The following is a 21235-nucleotide window of genomic DNA, read 5'->3' on the forward strand; positions in this document are numbered from 1 at the left end:
AAAAGGAATTAGTGGAAAAAAATAGGGGGAAAAACAGGGAAAATAGAAAGAAACAATTTGAAAATAAAGAATTTAGCAATTATAACCCAACCCTCTCTCTCAGAAGCTCCCTTTGTCACACATAAATCCCCTACTTATTTTTTGAATCTCCGGATTTGCGCTTACAAGTTCATTTAAAGTTAATTCTAAAGAGTAATTAAAACGCGGGGAAGAGGCAAGAAAAGAAAAATAATTCTATTGAATTCAATGCTAAGAAATATACTGCGATGAAATATCGTATTAGCTACTAATATAATTTCCGAATGATGGTAAATTTGAGTGATGATATCTGACGTTAATTAAAAGCTCTTTTCCTTTTAGTGTTTCTAATTCTTAGGATTGTTACTAGAGTTATGGTGGTAATTGTTGCCTGCTTGCCTGTTGGAATTCTTATTATTGAACTTTGAAGAATTTTGTGAAAAGTTCTGGCCCTGAGGCTGATTAATTTGCTTCCACTTTTCAATAGAGATTTCCATACCTCCAAGGTAAAGGCCATTATTTAAAAGGGTTTTGCAAGAAAACTCTGAATCCAATTCAATAATACCCCAATGCCTACCACTAACTCTGGCTCTCTCAATATCAATTACATATCCTCCTCCATGTACCTTAAGTTGGTTCAAAACAGCCTCTCTGATCTGATCATCAGATATATTAGTAGGAAGTGAGTGCACAAAGATTTTGCGCTTATTTTTTGCTTCCTTTAGAGATTTTGGATCTTTTTGAGTACTTGTTTTTTTTGTCGAACCATTTTGAGATGCTGTCTTATTCTTATCCTCAGTTGGAACGTGGATTGCATACCCCTTAACCTTATTTCCATTCTTCAATGCTCCCCCCATAAGCTTTCCTGCATAGCTCGTGACTTCATATTTATGGGGATTAGAACGGTTAATATTAGCGTTATTCTTTGCATTAAGTGAATCAGTATAGTTTACTGGATCCAAAGGTGAAGGAGATGATGCCGATGAAGTATTAGCAGCAGCATTATTGGATGTTGTATTAGGAGCGGAAGTACTAGCATTATTACTACTATTATTACTAGTATTAGCAGCAGTAGAACTGGAAACCTTTTTCTGAGATTCAGCATTGGAATCAGTATTTGCATGGGCACCCACTGTTGCCACTGATTGACTTTTATTATCATCATCCTCTTTGGGTCCAGTGGCATGTTTATTAACTTCCTTGTTATGTTCATCATTGCATTGTACCTTACTTGAATGATGTTGTTCTTTCTGGGATTTATTAGTCTCAAAACCCGAGTCATGAGATTTTTTCCCACTATTCTTAGCTACTCCAGAATCATTATTTGCAATTTTAGCTGTATTCTGAACGCTTTGTTTAAGTGGTAACTCAGAATCAATAAATATGAGGCAATCGTTCCTAATAAAATACCACCTTGGGCGAATTTCAGTTAAAAGGAAGTTTTGAACAAAACTTTTTCCAACACTCTCTCCCTCCCCAATATACATTCTTCCTTTAGCTGTAATGCACAAAGAATTATTGATGGATTTTGAGCATTCAAGCACCTCAACATAAGTTGTACAGTTACTTAAGTCTAAAAGATTTATTGCAGAACGAATCTTTTCTTTTGTCTCTGCTCTAATTGCAGATTGTGGGTTAAAAGAGCTATCCATAACTTCAGAACGATTCCCCACCCATGTTAAATATCCAGAGTCGTGATAAAGTTCATATAGGGTTGAGGGGTCCTTCTTCAGACGACTGTAGAACTCTGTTACAAAAAAGTCTGCAATCTTTGATGCATTGCAAGTACTGCTATTATTTGTACCTTCTGTCATACTCAGAACTTGTCTCAATTAATTTTGTATTTGAGATTTATAATAAATTATATTGCTTACCAACCTTATTGGTATTCTTTAAAGAAAATGTGACTCCTCATTCTTTACCGATTATTTTAATATAGACGTGAAAAAATTTAATAACTTATGCTTAAATATTATTTATATATATTTTAATATTTAATAAATATATATTCATGGCGGCACACAATATTCTCTTTTTAATAAATAAATATTTAATTTTTCCATACATTTTCCCTCCAAATAATGTTTATTTTCTTTATTTATTCTTAAATAATTTAAGTTCGTTTAATGCGATCCTTTCTTTTCTAATTAAAGCTTGATTAATCATTTTTAATAGACTTTTTGTTGAAACATGAAAAAAAAGTTGTAATCTTAATACATTTAGTGTACTAACTACAGTACTAATTCAAATTTCTTGGCTCACACACTTCAAATCCATTTTTTTCTACTATGTGGGTTAAATATAATTTCCAAAGTTGCTTTAATTCTATATGGATTTTAGTAAACTTGGAGGAAAAAAAAAATATTTAGTCCAATATACATCCTTAAACCTATTACTGATTTAGAACGGCTTATAATACACAATATGGAAACTAACCATTTAATTCATATACTTAGAAAGAGAAATTCAAAGAAATGATTAAATCTTTAAAGGAAAAAGAGCTATTATTTTTATTTTGAGTAGTAAATTAGAAAAATAAAAAAACAAATGATTTCTTTATTAAAATAAAAATATCATTTATATATTTTTGCTAAGCTCCATTTGCTATTTTATATTAAGATTAATTATAGTTTTTAGTACCGGTATTGCAATTTTCAATTTTTATTTTTATTTTTTTTGCATGTAGCAATGATCAATAAATGCATGCAGGGGGACAATTGCATGTGGACACCAAAAATAAATTGATTAAAAAAAAAAAAATATAATATATATATATATATATATATATACATATATATAAATATATTTATATAGAGATTAAGCTTTAATAAAAATTTAATGCATCATTAATAGATAATATAAAAAAAATTAAAAGTAAAGGATTAAACAAAGTTCAGAAAGGAAAAAGGTCAATTTTAAGTAAAAATTTGAGTGCAGAGTTGAAACTATTTCAAGATTATTAAGATAAACAAACAATCGTAAATAAATAACAATAATACAAGTTTATGAAGTCAAAGATAGAGGAAAATTAATTAAGATGAATAATAGTTTTGATTTTAAAAATAGAAGAAATTGCTAAAAAATAAATATTTGAAATGTATGCAACACAGGACCAAAGTCAACTACCAGATGTTCCTGATTTCATTAAGAATGAAGTAAAAAAGAATGCTTTTAAAAAACAGGGAGGAGACTCACTGGGAGGTCATTCATTTACAAGAGCAGCTTCAAGCTTGAATCATTATTTTATAGTAGCAAAATTAAAAAACAAAGGCCAGCTTTATGCTTGGGGTGTAAACACAAATAATGTTTTAGGTTTGGGTATAGAAAATGGAGAATTTAATTTTCCTATGAAAGTGAACTTCTTTTCAGCGTTGGAGGTATTCCAAGTAAGCTGTGGTTATTCTCACACGGCTGTCCTAGTAAAAGGAATTTCAGAAGCATCAGGAAGAGTATATACTATGGGACTTGGAGATAGAGGGAGATTAGGATACACCAGAGGCTATACAGAATTTGGAAACGAGCATGATAAGAATGATTTGAATGAGTCTTGGTATACTCCAGTTCCTTGCATTGTAAATTTTCCATTCAATGCAAAGATTAGTAGAATTTCTTGTGGAGCAAACCATAGCTTGGCTTTATCAGATTCGGGACTAGTATTTGCATGGGGAATAGGACAGTATGGGTGTTTAGGAACTGGAGAACTTAATGATGTATATTCTCCCGTCAAAATTGAGGCTGGGCCAACAGATAAGAAAGTACTACATATAGCAGCAGGAGCAAGACATTCATTATGTTGTAATGAAGATGGACAAGTTTTTGCTTGGGGAAGCAATTCAAATGGGAGACTTGGTACCGGTGGATCTTATGGAATGAAGACTGTCCCAACCCAAATAAAGTCTTTGAGTCAATATCACATAACTTTAGTCGCTGCAGGAGAGTCACATAGTGGATGCATTGATAGTTTTGGCTATATATATACTTGGGGGAATGGTGGAAGTGGTAAACTTGGTCATGGAACTCAATCTGATTGCAATATTCCAAGAAGAATTGAGGGAATCAGCTCATTACCTTTTGTGCAGTTAACACTTGGAGCATTTAATTCAATGGCATTATCTCAATCTGGAGAAGTTTATATTTGGGGAGCAAAACAACATGAAATCATATCACTTCCTACTAAGATAGATGCTTTTGATTCACACATTTGCCATATTAATTCTGGTCCGTATATTTCCTTTGCCATGGATGTAAGGCATAATATATATCTATGGAATAACAGACTACTAGTCAATTCAAAAAAATCTGAAGCATTGAATGCCAGTGAGGAACAATTATATAAGAGAATGAATAGTAAAAACCCCGTATTGCTTCCATTTTTTCAAAGTAAAGCTTTTGTTGATGATTGCATTTTTTATATGGGATTTAATCTAGTTGATTATAAAGGAAATAAGGTATCTTATGAACCAAAGTCAGAAGGAGGCTTGTTTTCAGTGAACAGAATATATAAATCAAATGGATCTTCGGAAATTGGATCATTAGTTGGTTCCCAAATTCCTTCATGGTCTGTTAGACAAATTGCTTGTGGCACATCGCATACTTTGCTATTAGTTTACGGTGGTACCATATTTGCGTGGGGAGATAACAAATACGGACAGCTTGGAGTTGATACAAGAAGGAGAAAATCTCAAAACGGTGACAAAAATGAATCTTTCCTGAATGAACCTACTGAAATCAAGTTTTCAGAGCCTATTAGAAGAGTTGCATGTGGATCATGGCATAGTCTTTGCTGCGATATCAAAGGTAATTGCTTCTCATGGGGAAGAGGTGACAGAGGCCAACTGGGAACTGGAGCTATACGTAATTTGTACGAACCAGCAGGAATTGTCACTTTAAAGAATGTTATTGAAGTAGCTGGGGGAGAGCTTTATAGTGCATGCATTGTTGCATGCATTACTACAGGAAATAAGGATCTTGACACGATTAACTCAGGTGACCTCTGGATTTGGGGTGATGGAGATCTTGGAAAGTTAGGACTAGGAGATCATGTATTAAAATCGTGTATTGCAGCTCCAAGACATTTAAATCTGGGCACTCCAATCATAAAGGTAGCTTTAGGATCTTCACACACTTTGGTTTTAACAGCTTCAGGAGAACTAATTACTTGGGGAGCTGGATATTATGGACGTCTTGGAACCAATAGTACCAAAAGTCATTCAAATCCTATTAAAATCAGGTTTCCAATTAAAGGAGTTCAAATTGTTGATATTGCTGTTGGATCTTATCATTCTATGGCAGTTTCATCTCTTGGAGACTTATGGGTTTGGGGTAAGGCAGAAAATGTTCTTTCTGAGAAAGACGTTCTCACACCCTACATTTTTGCTAAATTAGAATCACCTTCAGGAGTTCCGAGAATATACTCTATTCATGCTTTTGGAGATGTTTCCTATGCAATTACTCAGTCTGGAGTTTTGTGGATTTGGGGACCCGAAAATTCAGAAACTGAAAATATTCAAGGCTTAGAATCCAGCATTAAGATCAAGTCTCATACAGGTAGGGCTGAAATGATACTACTACCAGGAAATGCAATAGGAGTTTCTGGAAGTACAACACACCATGTTTGTTTGTTGGCATCAGGAGAGGTTGTATCTTGGGGAGATCCCTCCAGAGGTAAATTGGGACAGCAAGATATTAGAAATAAAAAGTATATTGAAGATCCTACACTAGTAATACAAAAGTGGAATGACGCAAAGAATATGTTAGATTCAGTAGGCAAAGGAGATTCATCTGCTGGACTAGCAACTGATAAGAAGAAGAACTATACAAAGGATGAGGGAGTTACTACAATTGAAGAGCTTGAAGCATTTATGGGAGAGTTAACAAGTAACTCCGTACATTTTTCAAAGAAAGCAAAATCATTCGAATATGTACAAAGCTTACTGCATAAAGAAGATCCTCGTACTAGAAAGGATTCTATTTCTTTGCTTGAAGAAGACTTAGTTGTATTGTTTTCCTCTCATATTGAATACTTCAGGAAAATGAAGGAAGAAGAAGAGAGGCTCAGATATTTAATTTTTCTAGCTGAAGTACAAATGAGAAGACTCATTAATATGATTCAATCAGCAAATTCCAACAGCTTTATATTCATTGAAGATAACTACTATAGGAATATTTATGGGGATTATTTTAATAGCTTCATACTCAAGTATATGTCAATGATAGAATATATATTTGCGATTCTAAGAACACAACCATTATATATTATTAACTTAATGCTGGAGTGCAGTTTTGGAGAAGAGTTTATCTCCATTCTAAATTGTTTGTATGGATTATTTCCTCCTCAGTTAGAATATGTTGAAGTTTTTGAAACAAAAAATTTCCATGGGTTAAACGATTCTTTGATTATGCTCGAAATCATTGGAGAAATATTATGTAAAAGAGAATTACAGGAAGCTTTTAGTACAAATGACGTTTTTTGGCCTGGGAAATCAAAGTTTCTCTACTATTTAAGTTCTGTTGTGTTAAGAGGTCCAGATCTAAGAAGCCTAGTACAGAATCTACTTGATATATATACTCCTACTTCTTTGGTTTCTGTTATTGCAAAGTTTCCAAAAGAGGTTCTATTGGTTTTGGACTCCTCCTGCCTTGCTCAATATTTAGGAATAAGTCCAAATGATGAGTCTTTGCCAAAACATTATTTAAATATGGTCAAGTTTGCTGAAGTTGCTTTATTGGTGGGAATATCTGAGAATATTAATAAAAATATAAAATTCCCGAGGATATTGGAGAGGTTGTTGTATAAGGCATGTAAATTAGTCAATCTCATGGAAATTCCATCATTCAATCCTCTTTTAGATTATAAACAACAAAAAGACCAAGCAATACAGCAACCTCTTATAAGATTACTTTTATATGGAATAATACTTCCAATATTGGAACAATGCAATGCTTATTGTACATATTTCTATTTTCCTCTAATTACAGATATGAGAATAATGTCCTCAATTCAGCTTTTGGCTCATTCTATCAAAATATTTCTTGCAGGATACTTAAATCAAACTTCTAGTTCTCAGGGATTCTTATGGATCAATTCCTTAATCAGCTTCTCTAGTTCAATTACTATTAAGATATCAGAAATGGTTAATGAACAAAAAGATGTAACAGATTTATCTTTAACCTATCTCTCATATAATTCACAGTATTCATTACACTCTGATAATTACCATGTAGTATTAAATCTGGTTGATATCATGGTTATGATTAATTCTATTCAAAAGTATAAGAATTTCCTAAGATTAAATTTAATGGATCCTGTCATTAATTCTGTTGAATACTTTTCAAGAAGAGACAAATTATCAATACCTTTTTTTCCTTTAGAGTTTATTAATCTGGTAAAAAATGTGAATCTACTGCCAAATTCTGATGGAGGAGGAGTTTTTGTTTCTATTCGAATAAGTCCAAGATGGATTATAAATAATGATGTACGCCAAAGCAGAATTTCAAATTATCTAAGAGTTAGTAATATTTCTAGTAATATAGAAATAGAAAACTCGAATAGAAGAGCAAACAGAAAATTCTATGATTTAGATGAACAAAACTATGATGAAATAAGAGATGAAGAAAATACATGTCTTCCTCCATTAGATACTTCGATGATGTTTTGTCCACTTACAAAAATTGGGATGTCACAATCTTTATTACCTAGATTTGAAGCAAATGTTAGAAAATCGAATGGAATATCAGAGTTTGGATTATTTATTAGGTATTTTGAGATACCTGATAAAAGGAGAGCGATTGAGAAAGGTCTATTAATGTTACCTATAATTACAGCTAGAACAATGTTTGAGTTACTTGAAACTGTTGATGAATATATTGAACAATTTAAAAGAAAAGAAAATGATAAAAGACAATATGAGCAGTTATCATTCATGTTAGAATTCAGAAAAGTTGTTGAAGAGTTAATGCTTAATTATCAAGATTCCATTACACCATTATTAATATGGATTACTAATGAAATAATGGATAGAATTAAACATAGAGCCTATTTAGAACATTTACTTGAAATTGAGGAGAAACTAAGAGATAAGAGGAAGTGGTATAAAGACCAATTAAATGAATGGGAAGATGTTATTGAAAAATCAGTCATAAACATGACATTATGGGGGTACAAAGACACTGAATTGATTAATTTGCTAAATAGATATTACAAAAACAATATAAATACTACGATGAAGCAAATGGAAAATGTTCTGTATAATACAATGATAAGTGGGTACTATGCAGGCGAAGATGACTTAACAATGATTAAGAATGGAAATTATATTACAACTGATATTATTAAAAAAAGTATAACATTACCATTCTTATGTTTTCCATTAAGTATATTTATTATGAACAATGTAATAAAGATTAAGAGTGATGAGAAAATCTTTAATTTATTTGAGTCACAAAGAAAAACTATGATGAATTTCTTCAGAAGAACAGCTCAAATGAATAATTGGACAATATTTATTACTTTTACTCCTACATTGGGTCTTGATTGTATAATCACAACAAGTAGATCAGGCTACAAAATTCAAAGTTCATTTGAACAAAGAATTATTTGTAAGTTCTATATTACTCCAGACCAAGTAAAGAAAGCAAAGTTTTCAAATTTCCTTTATACGAGACTTTATTCTAATGGATTAGTTGAAGTAAATCTACCAAGTTTTGTTTCTTATGTTTATTCCCAAATATAAATCCGTTTAATGTATTAAATCAATTAAATAAAAAATCTAAAATAATATAATTCCAACATTTGAAGGTGAAATTTGAGGTATCTTCCAATTAAACACATAATATCTTAATCTACCGGTACCGATAATAAATTTACTATCTTGAATAACTTGTAAATTTTGCATCAGATCCAATGTATTAAAAGCATCACAATTATTATTTTTGGCAGTAATAAGCATTTCATTGAACAATTCTTTTAATGAGCAGGTATTTGCAATATTGAAGTATGAATATGCAATATTAATAGTTGGAAATCTTTCATTATTGATGACAGTGGATTCTATTATAAAGAAGCTAAACAAGTCAGTAATTTCTTTATTTTTATTTTCTCGAACATAAGTTACAATAACTTTATCAATATTCGTGAAATAATGTTTAACATCTTCAACATTAAAGCATTGATGAATTGTGATTTTGTCTTGCAAATCTTCAATCTTATCCAGCTTCATATATGCTTGTTTTCCAAGCTCTTTTGAATGGTTAATTTCATCATAGTTTATCAGATTATTCATGGTTTCGTTGCTGACATCTTTATATTTCATAAAGTAATTTTCGAATAATTTACAGATTTGTTCTGCATCAGAATCTACGGAGGGTCTAAACCCTTCAATTCTTTTATCAGCAGGAATACGATGATATTTAATTAAAGAGCTCATGGTCATATTTCTTGGGATTCCAATAAAACCAGCTTCTAATAATTTCTTTACATTAATTATACGATGCCAATAAGTTCCAATAGTAAAAGGTTTGGTAATATTCTTCCCACAAGTGTAAATTGATTGAAAGATTTTTTCACATCTGATTCTTCTTGTAATTTCCTTAATAAGTACAGGGGCAAGTCTTTTAGATCTAAGCTTCTTATGAACGCAAAGAAAATTAACTACAGAAGTATTCATAATGCAATTATGAATTCTAACTTTGATTGGGATTGCGGAAATAAATCCAACCATTTTCTTTGTTTCATTAACTCTGACTCCAACAAGCCAGTTCTTTTTTTGACCAGGGACACAAAGAGCCCATCTAAGAAACTCCTTTGAATAATTAAATCTAAATTGGGAATCGTCATCTTCAACATAATGGTCTTTTAATAATTGGTAAGTATCTTCAAAATCTTGAGATTCTATATCCCATAAATTACAATCAAACCAAGAGAATCCATCTGGTAGCTTATATATTTCTTTTCTAAAAGAATCTGGTTCAATTTCAATGGGTCCAAATGAATATTCACTGGAAGAATCATCGTTTTGAACTACTGGTTGAGTATTCCAGAATTTGTGTGGTTTGATTGCATTTGCGGCAGTGTTCATAAAGCTACCTAAGCTCATTTCTTTCAGAAGATTTGTGATCTTCTTGGTATTTGAAATGGAAGATTCTGAATTCTCTGGGGTTTCACCACTCATTCTAATAAGTTATTCAAATGTGTATGCGTTGAAATAAGCAACTAAAATCGAATCAAAGTAATAGTAATATTAATTTTATTATTATAAATCAGTATGTTCAATTATATACTCTTATTAATGGCACAAAGATATTAAGGAGGGGTTTTTGATTAATGTTTATCATTGGGTTTAGAGAGGGGCGATATAGTTATACTGAAACTTTCTAAGAAATTACAAAAAAAAAAATGTGAATAAACTCAAATCTATAAGAGGAGTGAAAAGAATATTTGGTCATGCATAAATATGGAGTATTACAAAGAGGAATCAAATACTTAAAGAAATATTGATAAAAACAATATTGTTTTTATTAAAAATTGCAAACCAAATAATAAATAAATGGCGGCAAATCATGCACTGCCCTTATTTTAGGCGGGTAATGTTTAAAATATAATGATATCAAGCAAATCTAATAAAATTTGCAAAAGAAAAAAGTCAAGTAAAGAAAAAAAGAAGAAATTTGAAACAATAATAATTGAAAGTTAAAGGTTGAGAAAACAAAAGTGTTATTTAATAAGTACATAAATGAAAATAGAAGATAGCGTGATAGTGGTTACAGGTGGGATGAGTGGGTTAGGTAAAGCAGTTGTGGAGGAGCTGTTAAAGGAAAACCCAAGAAAGGTGTGTTTAATGGATGCAGTGCTAAAAGAAGGTGAATTGGAAGAAGAGCCAATAAATAAGTGTGAAAAATACTGTGTAGATGTGACAGACTATAATTGTATAAAAAGTGCAGCCAAGTCAATAATTGATAAATATTCAAAGATAGACGCAGTGGTGCATTGTGCAGGTATTACTCATTGTCCAACACCAATAGTACAGAAGGATGATAATGGAAAAATAATGGAGAATAATGAGGATATTCCAGAAATTTGGGGAAAAGTCGTGAATGTAAATGTGATTGGTACATTGAATGTCATTCATTGTTTATCTCCATTTTTGGCTATGAATCAAGGAAACTCGCATGGGTTTGAAAAAGGAGTATTTATTTTGGTTTCAAGTAGTACAGCAAGAGATGGTCCTGCTCAAAATCAGGGTTATATTGCATCAAAAGGAGCAATTAATTCGTTAACTTTGCCATTAGCTAGAGAGTTGGGCCCGCTGGGAATTAGAGTTGTCACAATTGGTCCAGGGGTTTTCGATACTCCAATGTCAAAGCACGCAATGAGTGAAAAAACTTCTTCTACTTTGTTAAAGTCGATTCCATTAGGAAGATTTGGCGTTCCAAACGAATTTGCTGAAACTGTTGTAAATGTTGGGTTAAAGTCTGAATACATATCAGGAGAAATTATTTATTTGGATGGCGCCTGGAGGCCTCCATTTATAACTAGTGGGAGTGTGAGAAGGTTATCAATCCAAAAATCATCAAGTAATGACGAATAAAATAAGTTTGAGCGCATGAGAAGTTATAAATTTGCCTTAATTATTATTTTTTGAGTTGTTAATTCCATTTGACTCATAGTTTAACTATTTACCCTTACTTTGGTTAAACTATTTAAATGAGTTTAAGTGGAAAAGCTAAATACTGAAATAATATATATTACAATGACTTCTTAATAGTGTTTGTTGATTGATACTGTATATATCAAATAAGTCTTGAATTAATGTATTTACTTTTCTCATTGTAATTTCTAAACCTTCCTCAGAATAATAAATCTATCATTCAATTTTCTTTTCTGCACATCATAGGGATCTTTTCACTTAAAAATACATTGCTCTTTGCCAATTAAACATTTGCTTTAATTCAGTCTCCCACTAAATGTGTTTGACCTGGTAGCTCCAACGGTAGAGCGTCTGACTCCAGATCAGACGGTTCAGGGTTCGAATCCCTGTCGGGTCACTTTTTTTTGAGCAGGCCAATTGGCGCCGGCGGCAATTGTTATTTAGATAAACTGTGGGATGTGTATGCATGCAAGGAATAAATGTAAAGAAGAATATCAGTAATGTTCAAGTCGATAAAAAAGAAGAGAGATGAATTTTTGTTTAAGTGGAATAGAAGGAGGTATAGTTATAGAATGGGATGGTATTATTCGATGTTGAGTATCGTTTCTGGAATAATTATTTTGGTTAGCTTTATATTATTTTTCTTATTAAAAATGAATAGTTGTACTGGTAGGAGATGTGGGATTTTTCGAACATTTTCATGTTCTCCAACTAGTGTATCTCTTTTATCTTCAGCATTCATATCTTTGGGAAGTATTTACTCAATAAAATCTGCTTTTAGTTATATGCTTTCCAGATTATTATATAGTTTTGCAAATTATAGAACAACAGACTTTATGGCTCTTGGAAAATTTGCTTCAATACTCGGAGCTTTGGTTAAGCATATTCCATTTCTTATTGCTTTATGTACAATTTGCAATGGGATAATATGTATAACTGGGGTAATTTATATATTAATTGGACTTTGTAGCCATTCTTATTCTTCAGCAACTCAGATAATTGTAGACAATTGCCGTCTATATTTTTCAAATTGTGAAAATCCCACAGTCAATTCAATTTTTGATTGTAATGATCCTTCTCAGCTAATTTCATCCCCTTTTCTACAGCTAAGGTGTTTACCAGGCTCATCTGAAATTTGTAGATATTCACAAGAACTTAAGTCAGGCAGTAATCCGTGTACAAAAGATATGCTAAAGAGCTATTTAATTTCGACAGGAGATAGTGAAATCATTGAAGAGTTGGAAAAACTGACAGGTAGGACCTTATCAATAAGTATGCCTAATCAAGTTGACAAAGAAAATAGTAGGAAAATAATCGAGAGAAAACTTGGCTCAACATATATTTCAACATTACAAGGCGTTAGCAATCGAGAATTACTGGATCTATACCTATTACCGTCTTCGCCTTCAGACCAAAGTGAATTAATAAGCAGCTATGGCTTCAGCGATCTATATGCAGCAGCTCGTGTTTGGATAGCTGCTGCATGCTATACTTATGTCTCGACGACCATTCTATTCTTCTTCGTTAAATACTTCAGCCCTCAGGATTCGTGTTTTTCTTTTGTTAGAAGTCCAAATGAATTCTTTCTTCTGAAAATACTAAATATATTTACTCCTTGGCAGTAAATAAAATAAAGCAAAATATATATAACTTTAAAGGACTGGAGACAATTACTTTCATCTCTTTTTTCATAAAGTAATAAAAAGCTTTTAGGAAATACACCATAAAAATGTTTATTTTTGGCTTTCATCTACTATTTGAATTTATCTTCTCTGTAGATATAATAATTATTCTCTAATTCAAAAAAAAAAGCTGTAAGATAACAAACAATAACTCGGATAATTAAAGATGTTGTTTTGAAAACTGATGTTGTTACATCTGAAAGCTGAAATTAATAAAAAAAAAAAAACTGTTTAAAAAATGATTAATTTCTTTTTTAAAATTTTATACCTTTGTAAACTTTCTTTTTTTCTTTTTTTTTTAAAAAAAACTTCGATACCACCTCTTCCTCATCCTTTTGAAATAATATTTACATATAAGGCATCAGGACCGTATGCATGCAATTTCCCGCCCAAATTTGGGCGGAAAACTTGGAGAATTGGTGATAAAGACATGAAGATCGCTTTATTTGACAATAGTTGGAGGTGGTAAGCCAAAACCATATATCTGTCCATTAAAGAGGTTATCATCAACTTGGGAGTTGAGATGGAGTTTAAATAACTTGAAGAATGTGCAGCATGTAACAAGTGCGTCGGAACCAGCCTGATGTGCAATTCCAATCCTTTGAATTTTAAGATGTTCAGAAAGTTTTTGTAGTGAGGAAAGGTGACTAAGGCTGGAAAGTTGTTTCAAAATAAACTTTAGATCATAAAGCGTTGGAAAAAGTGCTTTAACAAGTTCTATAAAGTTTGTTTCAGTTTCTGGGAGTGGTTGTGAACTTAGAATCTTTACAAGGTAAGCAAAATCATAGCATCCATGGAAGCTAATCCATTTAACTTTAGGATTAAGAACAAGTCCGCTTCCATACATATATTCGCCAAAACATAGAAAATCAATTCCGCTATTAAGGTGTTTATCAAATTCAATACCAGAGTGACGAAGAAATTGAATTGATTCCTGAGAATAGATATCACATTCCATATCAAACTTAAAATTAAATTGAAATGTTGAACAAATATTCGTAGGTGCTTGGCCATATTTATTTCGGAAGCTTAAACCAATCTGAATTACTTTAAGTAAATCCACATTAAATCGGACTGTTTGGTAATAATACTCATAATAATTATTTGTAGGACGTACCACTACACCTGGGAACTCTGTATCTATAGCGACATATGGAAAGTCATCCATGATTTCTGATATCATCTGGAATGCCTCGTTAATATTATTCTGCCAAACTTCATATATAACTCCCTTTTTGGAAGCCACTGTCGCATTGTTATTAGCATAATTGGTCATAATGGCTCCTCTCAGGCTTAGCTATTGCTAAATAATAGCAATAACGTAAAAACTTTCAATCTTTCAATTTTTACTGATTTTTTAAAATTATGAATAATATTAATTTGCCTGTCCAAATTTATTTAAAAAAAAAATTGGCGCCATTCCCTTGTGATGCTGTATGAGCGCGCGCCCTATTTATTTAATTAGTAATTAACTTAATGTTCCCCCCTTCCAAAATTGAAATATTTTGTCAAGTTTTCAATATTTATTTTGAAAGTTATTATTTCTAAATTTCCAACTTCTATTTTCCCTCCCCCCCAATCCGTACTTAATTTTCAGTATTTTCAAAGTATATAATATAATTTCTGGGTAGGAAGGTAGTATTTAATTAAGTTATTTTTAGTGGCTTGCACTAAAGGTATGAGGTAATAGGGTTTGCCAGGAGTTGCATGAGCCAATAAAGAAAAAGATCTATTAGCATTATTGATATAATAAATAATTAAATCAAAAAAAAAATATTACCACTTTATTCATAGTTTTGTGACCAATTGAAATATATCATATTCAAGAGCCTTCTCTTGACCAGTTATTTAGATTTCCTGGTATATTTTATAATATAAAAATTACAGTTTTATTAGTTATTAAAAGCTGTCAGATCTTGATTTAATTTCCCCTTTGATTGACTCTTGTTTCATGTAAAAACCCTTCAAAAATGGATCTTTTAAAGTCCACTATTTATGGGAACATAGACCAGGAATTTGTAATTGATAATACGTTAGATACTTGTTGTTTTCAATTTGAGACAGCTCAATCCACATTATCAATGGGTTTTGAAGATGATATATATTTACGTGACTCTATACAAACTTTACAAGATGATCCAGACCATATTGAACATACCGACCATAATTTTAATTTAAACTGGGATGAAGACTCCTCATTTGATCAAAAAAAACAAAAGGAGCTAAAGGAACTCACTTTCGAGCTCGCTACTGATCCTTCTCCAAACTCTGAGTTTCTTGTTAGAGTAACTGAAACCTTAAATTCTATTTTACAGAACGAATTTAAAGCTCTTGATTTTCAAGTCTCTCCCTCCATTAGTTAAGCAGAATGGAGAATAAGCACATCACTTTTGGTTTTTATAGTTGATTAGAAATAATCAACGTAATTAGCTCTTCAGTCTTATATATCATAATAATAATTATTATTTTAATCACCAGTCTTTATCAAGTTCTTATATACATCTACTTCTTAGAAAATTGTAACTTTTATTTCATGCTTATATGCATGTATGCATATATGCATGCATTTGCGGGTATATAAATAATATATATCTATACTTAAACCCATTGCATGCAATATCTATTTTAAATGAATACTTATGTAATTATAAACTTCAAATTACATGCAGCTTTTAATTCATTGATTTTTTATGCATTAATTAAATAAAATTGATTCTTTGAATTCCATAAATATAATTATCAAGTTTTTTCTCTTTAGTTTTGTTTTCTGAATATATTTTTTTCTTTAAATCCACCATCCCACCTAAACTTTTCGAGTTAAATGATTTCTGTTATTTAAAGAAACATTTATCATTCTCGAATTCATAAAATTAAAATGACTTAAGGAGCTTTATTAAATTATTCCCACATACTTCAACTTCTCTTTTTTATAATTAATTAACTGAAATTATTCATGAAAAATAGCCAAAGTTTACCCCCCCATGCAAAAAATGGATATTTGGAGTGAGTTTATTATATTTTAATTGCAAGTAAGTTCCCGCCTAGTTCTTTAGCACGTCTCTAAAAATAAAAATTTTTATTCACAATAAAAGAGTCGTGTAAAGCCAGGAAAAAACATAAGAGGAGTTTTAATAGTGCCACTTTAAAGCAAGAGCTGTGCACAGCTAATTTTTGACTTCCGATTAGTTGAGTGAGTCTTGGTCTAATTTATAAAGGCTTTTATAGGTGTATGATTCCAGTATCTAAAAGTGCTTGTAATTTATTTCTATATAGAAAACGTTGAAATATTACAGGTAAGGCTGAGACTTTTTAATCTTTGAATTGGAGTGGGTTTTTTTAGAATATATGAAATTACCGTTGGTTCCTTTAGGTATTTAGAACAGAGTACATTCCACTTTAAAACTGGATTGCTATTTTTTATAATTATTTATTACCTTTACTGCTTATATATTCAAATTGAAAGCTACCCCATAAACTCATTTTTTTTTTTTCTGAAGCCAATACTGAGTTATAAACAATTCATTGAGAAGCAGTTAAAAGGAAGATTAATGGATTTGTGATACAATTGGAATTATTCTCAAAACGAAAAATATATATATATTATATATTTTTCTCTTTCTCAATCGCTCTCTTTCTTTGGTTTAAGCACCATAAATAAAATTAAAGTTTTAACAGAATAATAAGTTCTGCTAATTGTTTTCATTATTCCAAGTGAATTCTGTGTTATTCTAAACAGACAACATTGAAACTTTATTGACTTGCCATTCTTGCAAACAGTTAATGGTGTTAGAGAGTTGATAGAGAAAGATTGAAAACCTTTGTTTGTTTGTATGTATATGTATATATATATATATATATATACTTCAAATTTTTTTTTCATCTTTTTTTTTGGATTATTGAGAAGATAGTGAAAGATTACTGAGATAAATTTCATTCAAAAATCTGTTGCTTTCATTTTTTTCTGGCACCTCTAAGCAACAATTAAGATAAAGTATAAGGCATTAAAAAGAAAAGATCCTCAAATAATTACTTCTCAACCAAATTATTTGTGTTGAATTTCCAGCGTTACTTTTGTCTAATTTATTTGGTTGAAGAGGATAACTTGAAATTACCAAATACTTCTTTAAACCAAGTTGCTCTTCGGAAGAAATATACTTATAAATAATTACATCGATAACCATTATAGAGGTTTTAAAAGGTTTTAAAATAATTAATTAACCACCCATTCAATTAAAGAATTAAAAAACAGAGATTCATATATTACCAATAAACTTTCTTCACTTTTATTACTTTCCGATAATCACACAAAGAAATGTCTGATAAAAAAACATCCACCATTATATGTGGATTTGAAAAGAAAAATCTGGAAGCCATAAAAACCTGTCTTGAGACGCATTTAAACAGAGAGAATATCTTAGATAATGCGGTAATACAAGAATGCTTCAATAAGGATGTGTTGGGATTTTCTTTGGACTCTGTATCAAATTTGCAAGAATTAAAGGAAGTTTGGTATAGTTTATTTGGAAAAGATCCAAATACCAATAGAAAAGAGCTAATGCATGCGATCGGTATTAGTACTGGAATGTCTGAGGTTCTTAATCTTTCAATATACACACAATACGGGAATGAGATGAATTTAGGTATTTCCCAATCAAATGAAGAGAAGAAGCTGAATGAAGAGGAATCCATGAATGCTTTGGTTGATACTTCAAAATTGATATTGGAATTTCTGGAAAATGGATGTGAAAAGGATATTTATATTAAACCAATTTTCAAAGCTGAACGCACGACTCTAATTTTGCGTGATCTTGAGAATGATGTTATAGAGAATGAGATCTTTGACTTACTTAGTAAATGCCCTCATTTTCATACAGAAGAAACTTCTGAAAATAAAACAAATGAGTATAGTCTTGATGCTGTTAAGAAACTGGTCGTCAATTTTCGGAAAGAAGTTCATGGTACCTGGTTTATCACTCTTAAAACTGAGGATTTGACAACAAAAGTTGCCTTATGGTTACGTGATCAAAAACTGAGAGATAACAATAGTTCTTTATTACGAGTTGGAATAAAATCAGAGCACCCAATTGCTAGTCTTTTATCAGTATTGTCGATGAATAAGGGTATCCAATCAATACATAACAGAATGAGCAACTTGCAGTTATCAGGAACTGAGATGGGAATTGGGATTCCTCCAATCTTATCAACTCTAAATGCTCCGCTTTCCAACTTACCTCCAAATATATCGAGTAGTGAACTTATAAACGTGAGCGCTGGAAATGTACCAAACAGTACTGTTTTAGATGGTCCCTCTTCAAATAGAAGAACTGCGTTGGGAAATGTTAGCCCAAATATGAGTTATATGTTGAATACCCCAGGTTGCTCAAATAGCGGATTCATTCAAACTCACCCTCAGATAAATAGGCCCAACCAAGAGAATGATCATTCGACTAAGGATACAGGAAATGAACCACAAATAGGTATGGACAATTTGAATAGTCAGAATCCTGAGCATTTAACTGCGCCTCTTCCTGTAATGTATCCATATCATAGAGGTATTGGAAGAGCTATTGGAGTTCCGAACCATACAACTCCTTTAAATATCTATGGGCCAATACCAGGGGCTCCTAATGGTGGAATAATTGCTCCAATTATTGTTGTTCCCGGAGCTACAATACCAGGAGGTATGGCTACATCTCCACTCCCTTCTCCAACACCGGAAGTAGGCTCACCAAATGCATCAAAAACAGGTGATACGGAAGTTACCAAGTCCCCAAAGAATAACCATAAGAGGAGAGGTTCAAAGTCGTCATATATTAGTGATTCTGATACAAAAAGTTTATCTCCAAATATTTCCAACAGAAGAAGTAGCCCAGATGCTACCAATAATGTCAAACCTGCAAGCGAAGTCGAGAATTGTGGAGCCTTACCTGTGGCTGATGGTATGAACTCAGTAATTAGAGGAATTCCTCAGGGAGCTACCACAATGATACATGGAATAACTCCCTTTTATTATGGAATCTCAGGACTTTCAGAGGTACAGCCAGTCAATTTACAATACTTAGGGGGCGGACCTCATCTTGGGCCTCATCCCCACATTTTCATTCATGGGAATCCACAATTCCATTATCATCATCAGATCGATATAGGAGCTCCTGGAGCAGCTGTTCAAGGAGATTCTGGAGACATGGAATCAAGCCCACCAAATACTATATCGAATTCTGAAGCCAACAAAGACAACATACAGCATATAAAACCTCAAATACCAACAATGTTCCCTGCTGGATATTATCATAATGTTCATTATATTGGAGATGAATCTTTAGGAGCTATTGGAAACCATGGATTTTCTGCTGGTAGCTTTGCAATCAATAATATTGGAGGAGACGGTATTGTTGTACCTGGGAATTTAAATGCTCAGGGCCGGAGTTTTTGGGTTAGAAACCCTTCAAACAATACTGGAAACCAAAAATTTAAGGCTAATGGACGAAAGAACAATAATTCCAGTGGCAATCGTACAGGTAATAAATCCAGCCTTAACCCTTCCAACCCAAAGAAAAATAATAATCAAAAATCGTCTTTTGTGAATGGAACTAATCCAGAAGGCACATACTCTGAACCAAAGGTAGGATCGAAAACAGCAAGTATTTCCAAATCTCCAGTAAATGACGCTATTACAAAGCATGATGAAATTGATCAATATGAAAATGCAGAAATGTGCTCAACCAATAGCTCTAAACAATATCCGAGTAATGAGAAAGAAATCGAGTGTTCACCATCCGAAGAAGCACATATTGGAGACAACTCATCTATAACCGAAAATACAGCAAATACTTGTACTTCCTGTGCTAATGATGATAACCAAAACCGAATTTCCAAGAAACTCCCGAATGAATCTTCAAAATTACCAATAGATGAGCCCCAAGACAAGCAGCAAACATTTAATAAGACCTTCAAACCCTTTTTGAATTCTGCCGGCAAGTCAAGAGGCCATAGAAATAGCAAAAACTCTTCAAACGGTGGTGGGAACTCTGAAGGAAAGGGAAACCTTGAATATAGTGAGCATAGATCCAATCTAGCCAATGATAAATCAAAAGTACCTGATGGTACTAAAGGTAATAATGGACCAAACAATCAGGCTGCCGAGACTGGATTAAATTATCATCAAAGAAGAAGAACCTCCAGGCAAATTAATACTGGTAGTGGTGGTTTTGGTGGAAGAGAAAATGGAAAATTTACACATGGAAAGTATAATAATGGATATGAAAACAACCATTTTCGCTTAAAGCGTACAACTGAAAATGAACAGTCACACTTTAATTTTAATAATCATGGAAAACAGTCTGATGGATATTCGAATAACAATCATTCCTATGGTAATAAGTCAATTAACCATAAAGGCAAAGGAAATGCAGCCAAAAGCAATTACCAAGAATCAAAAGAAATTGGCTTGGATCATTTTCCATCATTATCTGATGCAATGGCAACCAAAAAGTAGATAACTCAACTTCTTTACTTGATTGTAAATCCACTGAACTTGAAGAATTGAAGTGTCAGGTCACTCTTTTTTTTAAAACTGAGCTCATCTGTTCAACTTTTTCTCCATGTTGACGCTTTGTAAATCTTTAAAATATTGTCTTGGACCTTAAAACAAAGCCTTAACGCTTCAATATTTTATACGCTAAACCAAAAACCTCATCTCTCTTTATTTTCAATGTTGAATTCAAAAACCCATCAATCCAGCCATTTTTTGTCTTTTTTTGCAAGCAACTGCCTGTTATTTTTTACCGGTGCATGCATACATATTTTTTTGTGCATGTACCTTTCTCATGTGGAAAGGCGGGGACTCCGCGACTAGAAAAATAACTATAAATTGACTTGGAGATGCAGTAA

At 32.0% G+C, this 21235-nt stretch overlaps 9 protein-coding genes and 1 non-coding gene across 10 annotated transcripts; 6 read left to right on the forward strand and 4 right to left on the reverse strand.

The window, feature by feature from the left end:
- Positions 1-365: 365 nt before the first annotated feature.
- Positions 366-1832, reverse strand: cgd3_300 (rasputin. nuclear transport factor 2 (NTF2) domain plus RRM domain; the record flags this gene model as incomplete). The annotated part of the gene is made up of 1 exon (XM_626616.1): positions 366-1832. The coding sequence occupies one exon, from the start codon at positions 1830-1832 to the stop codon at positions 366-368; it is 1467 nt and encodes a 488-aa protein (XP_626616.1).
- A 1281-nt stretch (positions 1833-3113) lies between these two features.
- cgd3_310 (RCC1 domain containing protein) lies at positions 3114-8750 on the forward strand (the record flags this gene model as incomplete). The annotated part of the gene is made up of 1 exon (XM_626617.1): positions 3114-8750. The coding sequence occupies one exon, from the start codon at positions 3114-3116 to the stop codon at positions 8748-8750; it is 5637 nt and encodes a 1878-aa protein (XP_626617.1).
- A 36-nt stretch (positions 8751-8786) lies between these two features.
- Positions 8787-10196, reverse strand: cgd3_320 (N-myristoyltransferase; the record flags this gene model as incomplete). Its single annotated transcript, XM_626618.1, has 1 exon — positions 8787-10196. A coding segment is annotated over one exon (1410 nt), but the record flags the coding sequence as incomplete, so codon positions are not given.
- Positions 10197-10748: 552 nt separating this feature from the next.
- On the forward strand, positions 10749-11603 carry cgd3_330 (scully CG7113-PA, putative; the record flags this gene model as incomplete). Its single annotated transcript, XM_001388055.1, has 1 exon — positions 10749-11603. One exon carries the CDS (start codon positions 10749-10751, stop codon positions 11601-11603), a length of 855 nt encoding a protein of 284 aa, XP_001388092.1.
- Positions 11604-11987: 384 nt separating this feature from the next.
- Positions 11988-12060, forward strand: cgd3_335 (the record flags this gene model as incomplete). The annotated part of the gene is made up of 1 exon: positions 11988-12060. It is a non-coding gene; the product is annotated as a tRNA-Trp (tRNA).
- A 103-nt stretch (positions 12061-12163) lies between these two features.
- cgd3_340 (hypothetical protein with signal peptide and 5 transmembrane domains) lies at positions 12164-13288 on the forward strand (the record flags this gene model as incomplete). Its single annotated transcript, XM_626619.1, has 1 exon — positions 12164-13288. One exon carries the CDS (start codon positions 12164-12166, stop codon positions 13286-13288), a length of 1125 nt encoding a protein of 374 aa, XP_626619.1.
- Positions 13289-13787: 499 nt separating this feature from the next.
- Positions 13788-14621, reverse strand: cgd3_350 (Pop2p-like 3'5' exonuclease, CCR4-NOT transcription complex; the record flags this gene model as incomplete). The annotated part of the gene is made up of 1 exon (XM_626620.1): positions 13788-14621. One exon carries the CDS (start codon positions 14619-14621, stop codon positions 13788-13790), a length of 834 nt encoding a protein of 277 aa, XP_626620.1.
- A 694-nt stretch (positions 14622-15315) lies between these two features.
- On the forward strand, positions 15316-15708 carry cgd3_360 (hypothetical protein; the record flags this gene model as incomplete). The annotated part of the gene is made up of 1 exon (XM_626621.1): positions 15316-15708. The coding sequence occupies one exon, from the start codon at positions 15316-15318 to the stop codon at positions 15706-15708; it is 393 nt and encodes a 130-aa protein (XP_626621.1).
- A 1256-nt stretch (positions 15709-16964) lies between these two features.
- Positions 16965-17279, reverse strand: cgd3_370 (hypothetical protein; the record flags this gene model as incomplete). Its single annotated transcript, XM_626622.1, has 1 exon — positions 16965-17279. One exon carries the CDS (start codon positions 17277-17279, stop codon positions 16965-16967), a length of 315 nt encoding a protein of 104 aa, XP_626622.1.
- Positions 17280-17657: 378 nt separating this feature from the next.
- Positions 17658-20840, forward strand: cgd3_380 (hypothetical protein; the record flags this gene model as incomplete). Its single annotated transcript, XM_626623.1, has 1 exon — positions 17658-20840. The coding sequence occupies one exon, from the start codon at positions 17658-17660 to the stop codon at positions 20838-20840; it is 3183 nt and encodes a 1060-aa protein (XP_626623.1).
- Between the last annotated feature and the right edge of the window lie 395 nt (positions 20841-21235).

This window comes from Cryptosporidium parvum, chromosome 3, assembly GCF_000165345.1.
Source record: "Cryptosporidium parvum Iowa II chromosome 3, whole genome shotgun sequence".
Lineage (NCBI taxonomy): Eukaryota > Apicomplexa > Conoidasida > Eucoccidiorida > Cryptosporidiidae > Cryptosporidium > Cryptosporidium parvum.